Below are 11,368 nucleotides of genomic sequence, written 5' to 3' on the forward strand. Positions count from 1 at the left end.
GGTTCTGACTCACAGCGACCCTGTATAGGGTTCCTGAAGAATAGCTAGTGTGGATCACAGTCCAGTGCTAATCCTACAGCACCACACCAGTTAGTAGTATTGAAATTACAGATGTCTCCAGATGTTTCATCTAGTTAAGTCCTTTCCTTCTACTTTTGGATTTTTAAAAACAAAAAAACCTTCTCTGTCAAACCCACAAGTGGATTTATGAAGTAGGCATACAAAATGCTTTTCTGTTACGGACTAATTCAATTCACTTGCCATCGAAACAAAACTGTGTTGCTAGAGGTCAAAGATAAAATAATTTAAAACTCCATTAACATTTTTCATTAACATGTATCTTTAAATATCCATAGAAATAATACTTGTAATGGGGTATTTTGGAAGTAAAACTTACATTGAGAGGAGAAAAGGGTTTTGCTCATGCACACTATATTTTGTTTTAATTGACTTTAGTCTGAATTAAAATTGTAGTCTCCTAAATCCTGGTGTGGCGCTGTGGGTTAATGCGCTGGACTGCAAAGGCAATTTGAACCGTAATGTTGGCAGTTCAAGCTCACCAGCCACTCCTCAGAAACCCTATGCAGTCACTATGGGTTGGAACCAACTTGATGGCACTTAACAATAACAACAACAGATACTAAAGTAATCATGATATCAGAAACAAATGTATTTACAGCCATATTTAATGCTTATGCTGTTTCTAAAGGTGGAGCAGGGAAGGAAGAGAGTATTCTAATCATTCCATATACATTCAGCACTGAGTAACACCTCTATATATTTACTCAGGAGTCTTAGTGGCACTAAGCACTCAGCTGCTAACCGAAAGGTGAGTGGTTTGAACCCCACCAGCCATTCCACGGGAGAAAGATGTATCTGCATCCATAAAGATTAACAGCTTCAGAAACTCTACGGCACCAGTTCTCCCCTGTCCTGTAGGGTCATTATGAGTCAGAATCGACTTGATAGCTGTGGGTTTTATACACTGATTTAGTTCAGGTTTTGAATTTAAATAACCAAGCAGTTCTCTGTTTTTCCCCAACTCCTCATTCCAGCTGTTCTCCCCAGACTCTAGAAATAACAGGTCAGGCTCTGTCTGCAGAGGAGTGGGAGGCTATAAAGGTTGCGGTGACCCTTACAAGCTTTGAGTGCTGAGCCTCCTTGGCTCCAGAACCTTGTTCCTGCCCACTGTGGACCTGCTTTTAATTTCCCCACCGGTGCTGGGACTCCCTGGAGTTTCACAGGCTATTTGAACATCCCCTAAGAGGCACTGTGCTTCTCTTTCAATGTCTCTTAAATTCATGCAACCTCAAAAGCATTTGCTTTAGTTGCTTGCTAAATATCAAAGTCCATTTTTAAGGTTCTGCAAGTACATTTGAAGATTTTCTTGCAGTCAGTCAAAACAAATATTTATTCTGCTGTGCCAGGCAGTGTACAGAAAGAAGAGGTACAGAAAGGAGAAGAGAGAGTAGGAGAGCTCAAGTCCAACCTCGTGAGAAGAGCAATGCACGTGGGTACTCAGTGCAACGTATCTGTGTTAGATTAGAGGTGGAGACAATGGACTATGGGGGAAGAGAGAAGGAAGCAATGAACTTTCTCATCTAGGGTGGTCAGGGAAGACACCACTCAGGAGAGGACCTCAAAGTCAAAGTAGAATCTTAAAATAAAGGGACCTAAAAAAGTTATTCCAGCAGGAGGAGAGATATGGTTCAGGCCAGAGGAGGCCATGGCCTGTGCAACTCCCACAGAGAGGGCCCCAGAGAGGCAAGGCAAGGGCTGAGGGGCGGCCAAAGACGATGACCATGGAAAGTCTAGAATGCCATCTTAGAGATCTCAGAGTATTCCTGATGCAATGGGAAGCATCAAAGGACTCTTAACAGAGAGGAGACAGGGGATAGGGATTGGGGAGGGGGGCGGGTCTTGTCTTCTGTCGCACTCATTATTGTTTAATGGTTGATATCATTATTGCATTTCATGTCACTCCTCATGAAAACAAAAGCTCCATGAGTATGGAGCTCTTTGGCTGTCTGCTCACTGACATGTCGTAAGCTACAACATAGGTTGTTGTTGTTAAGTGCCGTTGAGTCGGTTCCGACCCACAGCAACCCTGTATAGGGTTTCTAAGGAGCGGTTGGTGGGTTTGAACCACTGACCTTATGGTTCAAATCGACTTTGCATTCCAATGCATTAGTCCACAGGGCCACACCATAGGAGGCATCCAATAAATAGTTTAAGACTTTATTGAATGAGTGGTATGGTCAGAACACAGCTTTAGAAGGATTTTTCCAGTGACTACTCTGATGGGTATCCTGGAGGTGAGATCAATAAGGAGGCTATTAAAGGTACTTCACTACGAAGCAAGGATGCCTGAACTAAAACAGTGGGACCACAGGCTGGGAAACCTGTTGGAAGGCTACAGTGTAGGCAAGAATGAATGATACAGATTTGAATTCAATCAGAAGCAGTGAAAGTGTAATGGAAGGGAAGGGCCGAAGATTTAATAAGGAAGAGGTGAGAGAGGACTCTGGGAAATGCTAGGGCTGGCTTACCTCTGTAAAAGCTACCCACTCTCCTTGGAACAGGATCATTGTACAGATGTCTATTTTCTTTGGGGGCTGTGCCATCATCAGAGTGGAGGTCATGATACACTCCACCCTAAGGAAGGAAAAAAGTTCATAAAAATTAAATAAGAGATTCATAATAATGCTGCCTGTGCACTTAGCACAGTGCCTAATCAGTCTAGTATTTACTCCATGAGCTTTTTGAGAGAAAATTTGGAATTATGTTATGAGGAAAACGACTTGTTTTATAAGCCAGTTCAAATGATGTGTGGATAAGATTGGGTATAAATCAATTTTAAAAGGTCAGTTGCAATAATGTAGAATGAACACTCTTTACAGATAGGTTTTACAGTAAAATGTAGCAACTCTGAAGAATGCAGACCTCAGACTTCTGACGGGAGTGGAATGCAGATGTGCCTTCTCTAGAGGAGTCTTTAACCGAAGATCTCGCCACCGTCATCTCTGGAGGGTGCTGTTCACCAGGCTGGAAGTCAATTTTAAAAGGATTGATAAGAGTGTCTTTTTCCCAGGGATGAAAGCCATAGCCACCTAAATCACAAATCTTCATTTAATAAATAAATACCTTACTAGCTAAAATAAAAAAAATGTTCCTCGGCTGAACCATGAGTGGTCCCATAAAAGAGTGAATCATCTGATGAATGTAAAATAAGTCAAACAAATTCCATACATGGAAAGTGAAGCTCTCACTAGAGTCAAGGCAGGCAGGAAATAAATTAGTGCCGTTAATTACTAAAATAAAAAATGATCTTTCCAATATCTAGACAGTTCAGTACCTATGGGTCTAAGCAACGCTCTAATTAGAGATTCTATTGGTTATTCAAAATTTCTCTAGCAGCTTTTAGGCTGAGTTCTCCAAAATGAACTGTGTACATCCAAAATTATCTCTCATGATGGTACATTCAGAGGAAAACAAATGTTCTTTTAATATATCAAGGAATAGAACAAGTATTTGTAATAATTTTTGTCTTAAGATTCCCTAGCTACTGCAGTTTATGTACTTAAATCCTCTTGTTAATCTTCTCTAGGACAATACCACTTATATTTAATGTATCTCCTCAACTATCATCATGACAGAGATGCGAACACTCCCTTTTCTCGGAGAAGTGAGTCACAAGCTCAACAGCACTCAGTCCACAATGATGTTCAATGAGGGGAAAGGTAGCTTTTTCCATCTCCAGAAGAAAAAAATAAGGAACAAAATTACCAAGTCATTAGGAGTAGGCTCCATTGCATATCTGTGTGTTACACACAGAAATAGTACTCTTTCTTACTTGATCCATCAAAAACATTTTTATTTAAAAGTTTTAAATGTGATTCTCCATTCTTACTCATACGCTCTAAATGTACTATGACAGAATTCGGAGAAATTCACACTGGCAGTAAACCAATGTAGCCTTTCTTCTTTCTACTCTGTGACAAGATCTCATTTGAATTTGACAACCTGTATGTACTCTTGGTGTGGCACTGTACGATAAGCACTGGACTGTAAACCACAAGGTCAGTGGTTCAAACTAACCAGTTGCTCCTTGACAATCGGGTCGTTATGAGTTGGAACTGACTCAACACCACTTCACAGCACCAACATGGTTTACAAAGACCTCTAGAAAAGTTTTGCTTACTTTTTTTTAAAAGAAAATAAAGCATTTACATCTAACCAAAATTCTTCAGAGGCAGTGTTGGCCCTGTAATGGAGGAGTTTGCTTTTGAAGGTGGTCACACCACTTGTATGAGACTGAGTCCCATGATTTACTTCCAGCTTTAGTACCTTTTGAAACCTTCTGCCATCTTTGTGGCATCAAACGTACTTTGTTGCAGCTTGGCACTGTACCTCTTAAACTGGACTTCAAATTCAGTACCAGGCTGTTCTTGGATAACCACAAGAGTGGTTTAGAATTACCTGGTTCACAAAATCTTTTTTTCTGGCATTCTCGGGGGGCCAATCATTAGTGGTTTTTCCACATTATAGCTCTTTGTTTTCCTGCCTTCTATGTGCTTCAGGCTGGCATCGCCCCCTGGCTCTGACCACCACTTAGTATCTGTGGACAGCCACTAGGGGCTAGAGATCTCTCTAGACTTTGGAGATTCTCTTCTCTTTGTGACACCTCAGGGACACTATTGGTAAGTGTCGCCCATAGTCCATACACTCCTCCAAGGACTCATATATTTTTTCTTTTTCGAATTAGAGCCTATCAAGGAGTCTAACTCAATAAGTCTTTGAGCATCATCTCTACTCTGTAGCCATCCCAAACCCATCTATCTTGGCATCTTAGCCCAGAATAAAACCTTTAATTCCCTAAAGCCATTTCTGACAGTTCCTGCTCACAAAGATCTTTCCCTGTTTTCAAGTTCTATTTACAGCCAGTGCCACATCAATTCAGTTCTTAATTATTCTTTAACTGTTCTGTGTATAATTTATTCTCCCCTGGGAGAAGGTAAGCTTTCCAAGGACAGAAACCCAACCTCAGACTTGCTGGAAGGCCTGAGAATATCCAGCAAAGAAGGAGCTCCTACCAGCCCCCATTGTAATAGAAGCAGCAGCAGCAACAGGAACTTCATATGGCATTTCCACTGCACCAGGCACTAGATGCAGTGTGTTCCACACATCACCTCATGGCATTCTTACAACAACCGTCGCATGAGGAATCAGAGGCCCAGGGAGATTATGAAACTGTCTTGAATGTTCCATCACTGGAAACAAGTTGCAGAATTCGGATTCACAGCCAGGCCTGCTCTCAGCTACTCTGGTGCTGCTTGGTTGCTCATTTACTGAGAACCTCAGCTTCCCTTAGTGCTCACTTTGCTAAGCCTCCCATAATATAGATATATATATATATATATAAATTATGTAATTACATATAATTATTTTGTTGTTGTTGTTGTTAAGTGCCGTCAAGTCGGTTCCGACCCATAGCGACCCTGTACAGGGTTTCCGAGGGTGTAAATCCTTACGGGAGTAGAAAGCCTCATCTTTACACACTGAAAAACATACTTGTGTATTTTCTAAAAGGAGAGTACTTTCTGTATAGAAAATCTCTTGCTCATTACAACTTTGATTTTTCTCAGCTTTCTCCACCTTATTTTCTTTGATGTAGGTGAATGTTTCATATTATGAAAATAGAATTTACACAAGTATTTATTCTATAGTGAGAAAGCTACTTCTTTTAAACAGGTGTACGTTGTAGAGTCTAGAGCAAACAGACAGAGGAAGCACTATTGTCAAAAATACTGCCTGGAGATTTAAAACCAACCCAAAAGACTGAAAATTAACACTCATCTTGGCTGGAAGTCAAATCTACCTATAGTTCTAGATAAATTAAAATACTTTTTTTGAAACAACAACAAAAATGAACCCCCGTAGAACTGATGAATTCTATAATAAATCAAAACAAGATTCTCTCAACAAAATATGCCAGAAAGTCACATTTAGAAAGGAAAACAGATTTCTAAAATCTAACTTTTGAGTCCTCTTGAGTACTCAAAAACTGATTTAAAGAACTTATTTGTTAGGATTTCTGAGCCCTTCAAGTATCATTTCCCTAAATGCATCCTGTCAAGAGAATAAGACCTTTTGTGGAGGGAAAATTGCAGACTGACCCTATTCACATCCTCTGCACCACCTTCCCATGATGAGCGAACAGATCTGGTCAAGGTCCTAAGCTGTACCTGGGGTGATAGGAGTTGCAGGCTGTTGGCTCTGGCAGCCATCCCTTGCCCCATGCTCACGCTTCCGTCGAAGCCTTTGGCTCTCACTTTGTCGCGGGTCACATACATGGAATGCCTATGAGGACGCTGCTGGGAGGAGAAGGGGCTGGTGTAGCCCAGCCCATAGGAGAATGATTCGTGAGGGGCAGACAGAGAGTGTGAATGGCTGCTGTCCATGTGCTCAGGCAGTTTCAATTCTTCCATTGTTTTAGAATGCCTAGTTGTGGTTCGGCGTGAATCAAGGGTACCCTCGCTTCGGTTATTTCTCCCCGAAGGGCTTAGCAAAGTTCTTGTGTCACTGTGCCTAGTGGGGGTTGGACTGGTAGGAGAGTTCAAGTCCAAGCAGCTGGATGGAAAGTATCTACTGGTGTTGGACTCTGCAATTTGGGCTCTGGGTTCAGAAAGATTGCTCACAGACTTGGAGTCACTCAATGCCCCATGACTTTTGGCCTTGGTTCTGTAGGAAGGACTTCTAGAGGACTGGGGAATAGTATCAATATAGCTGTGCCGACTCGGCTTCTCAGTGGGCTGCAGAGTCCCAGCCTTGCTCTGAGAGCTCTCCATAAATGAGTGCCGGTTCTGCTGAGATCTAGTGCTTGACTTGAGGTACTTTGTGCCTGGGCCTTCTGAAGGCTTTGGGTCAATATTAAAATCAAACTCGGATTTTGACTTGGCTTCTTTTGGACTGAGAAGGTGTGGTATATTGTTGTTGGTGAGATCTTTGCTGGTAGACCCAGGCTGGTTGCTTGCTTGGTAGGTTTTAGTATGCATTGGACTAAGAGTAGCTCCAGCAAGATTTCCATTTAGGAAGCTTTCGTTTGTGGGAAGACCTTCTTCAGCCCGTGACAGACCCACACTTAAGTTCTGGATGTCCTTACTGTTAGATCTATGATGAGTCTGCAAAGCAGTACTTTTGCTGGCTTGGTTTCTGTTAAAAACAAAAGTGATTTATCAGTTCCCTTCAATAGCATATACACACAAAGTATCACAATTAAAAAATTAAAAAAAAACAAAACAAAAACAAATACCCAAAGTGCCTCAAAGACCAAACACATTAACTCGCAAAAACATGCATCTACCAGTAACAGGTAGGTAACATACCAATAAGAAATGAGTACATTAGACCAAGTCTCTGTGCAACAAAGCACTGGTTCTGACGAAATCATTTTGACCACCTTAAATGCTCAGCTAATTTGCTGCTATCGTCATATCTAATTGATAATTTGCTGAAACACATGCTCTTGCTACATTGCTATTCATTGCTGAGTGTTTGTTATAGAATGCCTGCTAGGAAGAAGAGAGCTGAGCTAGACAAACTCTTTACAGCTCCTTTGTCTGTTTGAAAGTCCAAAGGTGACATTTAGATGTGAAAGTTGCTGTGTTCTTTGAACTTTATTTTATCAGGAAAACACATCACATTTATAGCACAAACACAGAGACACCAACATCTCTTTTGTCTTTAGCCTGTATAGAAAAAGAATGAGAATTCTAGCAATGAATTCAAAAAAGGAAAATGACTCTCTAAAAAGAAAGGCAAACCGAGCTGTGAGATTTTAGAAAACATGCTGATCAATGTTTTAGAGAAGTCACAATGACTTGGGCTTTGTAAATACTTTCTTATATACACTAAACAGGAATCCATCTCTAACTAAACAAAAATCCATCCCTAAATGGATCATAGGAATCTGAAAGAATTCATTTTTCTTCAAAACATACATATATATATTTCCCTAAAGAATGGTAATCTTTGAAATCGTGCCTTCTACACTGTCTCTGAGAGCTGTGTCCCATGGGGTTGTTCCAAACACTCTGAGCTCAGGTAACCCTATTTCCTTTCCTTTTCCTTCAGTCCTAGAGATTGTAACATTAAAGAACTAGAACATGCAGATATTGTGAACTATCCTAAAATCAAAAGGGGGTCAGACAGGGTCAGAAAAAAGTAAAGACAACCTGCTAGAACTTTGGAAATGTTTGGAAACACTGCTATTGATGTTAAGCATAAACCTACATGTGATTGCAGGAATATGAACACAATACGCAATGTTAAGATAAAATTTCTGATATGAAAAGATAATATAAAGATAATTACACTATTGGATTTGTCTATGGTAGTTATGTGCTGTGGAGTCAGTTCCAAATCAGAAAAAAATATAGAATACATTGTTGTTGTTGTTATGTGCCGTGGAGTCGATTCCGACTCATAGTGACCCTGCACAGGGTTTCCGAGGCTGTAAATCTTTACGGGAGCAGAAGGCCTCATCTTTCTCCCGTGGAACTGCTGGTAGTTTCGAACTGCTGACCTTGCGGTTCACAGCCCGATTCATAACCACTATGCTACCAGAGCTCCTTATAGAATAAATAGTTATTGCCAATTTCTGGGTACTCTCACACATCTAAAAAGTGCCAGTTTTTGAGCTTTTAAAACCCTTTATTGAGAGTAATTTTTCTGCACAAAAAGAAATTGAGGGGGGAAAAGGGGGATAATTTATATTCAAAAAGCTTCACACAAGAATGATTGTTTTCTATTTGTCTCCCATAAGCTAAGCAACACAGATAGTAAGGTCAGCTTCTTGGGAGATGAAAGAAGACAGATCTTGACTAGGATGACACTGCCTTCTTGGGCAGTTCCAGGCCATGGAAACGCATTCAGCAGAACCAGGGAATGTCAGGGGTGGAAAAAAACACCTGATCATTTGGTGGTCCAATCCTTTGTGGTTTCCTTTCAGGACACAGAAGTTTTTAAAGATTACACTGAAAAAACTGGATTTTGAAAACATCTATTTTAATAATTATCTACCCAATTGACTTTACTATTCCATATTCTCAAATCAATTTCTCAATGCAATGATTAATAGACAAGAGCAACAAAAACACGAGAGCCTTCTATAGAGCCAAACTGCTTGGTTCATTTACCAAGACTCTTGCTTGGTTCTTACCTACCCACCTCTTTAGCTTCTCTTCTCCCTCCAAGTAATCGTTTTGTCCTTACCCATTCTTTTTCCTCCAGGATCTCCCCTGGACCCCATTTACACGGGATCTACTGGCTCTTGAGGCTGGAAACTCACTTAGTTTCTAGCCCAATGCTACCTTTCCCCAGGAATGCAAAGGTTTCCATGATATCCGTATTAAAGATAAGAAAGTCTGTAAGACCCACACAATTCTGTAACTGTGGTTCTGAATCATATAATAAAGCATAAGGAAGATATTTTTGAATAAAGAGGGCTTTCCTTCTTTCCTCTAATTGCATCATTTCAGCTGCCACCTCCTCCACCTACTTGTAAGACCAACACTGCATCTGTATTTCCTTAAAAGGGAATATTTACCTATTAGACAATGTGCTGCTTTCCACGTGGTAAGGTTTTCTTTTTGTTGACCTTGAAGGGGAGCGATCCAAAAGTCTCTGGGTTTGAAATGTAGGGTGATTCAAACACTGTTCTGTCAAGTATCTGTCAGCAGGGTCCAACTTCAGTAAATTCTTAGGAAATAAAGTGGAGGGTTGGAAAGAATGTTACAAAGTCAAATTTAAATTCTAATAAAAACCTCATTTCTGTTTCTTATAAAATAAAAAATACATAGTCTTAGCAGAGTATCTAGCAAATGCAGTTCAGAAACAAGAAAGAGATAGAAAAGGAAGAGTTTTCTCTGTCACCCATAACTCCAGTTCCCTCCTAGTCTTTTCCGGAGCATCATATATTCACATTTTATTTAATAACAGCTGGATCATATTATACACATAAGTTTTGCGTTTTGCACGTTTCACTTACTAAACAAAAACTTTTTATAACGTAATTTAAACATCTCAAAATACATTTTCAAGTAAGTAACACATTCACACAAAAGAATATATATTGTTCCTCCTTCTCCTATCCCCTAGACACCCAGTTCACTTCTCTGGAGGCAACCAATGTTAACTAGTTCCTGTGCATAGTCTGCTCCTTTTATTTTATCCAAATAGCAGCAGCATACACACAATGTCTGCACTTAATATCTTAGAGATCATTTCCTATCAGTAAAGAGTTTCAACTCTAAGGATGTCCCTTAATTCGTTTTTGCCAATTCCCTAATGATGAACATTTTGGTTGTTCCCTTCCTTGCATTATTATGAACAACGCTGCAATCAATAACCCAATGTGCTATTGTGGCAATGTAGGATAAGCACTGGGTGCTAATCACAAGATCAGCAGTTCAAACCCACCTGCTGTTCCTTGGTAATTCTATACAGGATCACTATGAGTCGGATCTGACTTCACAGCACTTAACAACAACATATATGTAGACACAGGATTTTATGGTAAGGATATGTTATGATTTACTTAACCAGTCTCCTACTGAATATTTAGATGGCTATGGTCTGGCACTGTGGGTTAATGTGCCAGACTGCAAAGCCGTTTGAACTGCAAGGTCAGCGATTCAAGCTCAGCAGCTGCTCCTCTCGGAAACCTATACAGGGTGGCTATGGGTTGGAATCGACTCAACAGCACTTAACAACAACCACTTTTCATTACTACAATTAATGTTGAGAATACCCAAAATTGGGGGGCATAAATTTCTAGGAATGAAATTGATAGGTATGTAAAAATTTAAGGATTCTTTTCTATCTGTTGCTAAGCCACTCTCTACAAAAGTCTCAAATTCTATTCTTATCAGCAATTATATGAGTCGGTCCATTTCGTGGCACTCTCATCAATAATAGGCATTATCATTTTTTAGTACTTATAAATTAGGTATTTTACAAATGGTATCTCCTCCAACAATATGACATTCTGGAAAAGGTAAAACCAGAGGGGGGCGGGGGAATCAGTCATTGCCAGGGATTCAAGAGAGGAACGAATAGGGAAAGCACAGGGAATTTTTAGGGCAGTAAAACTATTCAGAATGATATTGTAATGGTGGGCATGTAACATTATGCATTTGTCAAACCACAAGACAAAGAGACAAAGATTGAACCTGAATGTAAACTATGTTGCTATTGCTGTTAAGTGCCTTGGAGTTGGTTCCAACTCATGTTGTTGTTGTTGTTGTTATGTGCCGTGGAGTCGGTTCTGACTCATAGTGACCCTGCACAGGGTTTCCAAGGCTGTAAA

At 40.2% G+C, this 11,368-nt stretch overlaps 1 protein-coding gene across 1 annotated transcript in view; it reads right to left on the reverse strand.

The window, feature by feature from the left end:
- Positions 1 to 11,368, reverse strand: part of CDKL5 (cyclin-dependent kinase-like 5) — a 176,544-nt gene that overhangs the window by 26,578 nt on the left and 138,598 nt on the right. Inside the window, exons 10-13 of the mRNA XM_006835594.1 lie at positions 9,608 to 9,759; positions 6,246 to 7,212; positions 2,944 to 3,045; positions 2,550 to 2,655 (exon numbers count right to left, since the gene is read on the reverse strand). Of these exons, the coding sequence (XP_006835657.1) occupies positions 2,550 to 2,655; positions 2,944 to 3,045; positions 6,246 to 7,212; positions 9,608 to 9,759 (1,327 nt within the window). The remainder of the gene's footprint in view (positions 1 to 2,549; positions 2,656 to 2,943; positions 3,046 to 6,245; positions 7,213 to 9,607; positions 9,760 to 11,368) is intronic.

This window comes from Chrysochloris asiatica, unplaced genomic scaffold (genome assembly GCF_000296735.1).
Source record: "Chrysochloris asiatica unplaced genomic scaffold, ChrAsi1.0 scaffold00018, whole genome shotgun sequence".
NCBI classification, from domain to species: Eukaryota; Metazoa; Chordata; class Mammalia; order Afrosoricida; family Chrysochloridae; genus Chrysochloris; species Chrysochloris asiatica.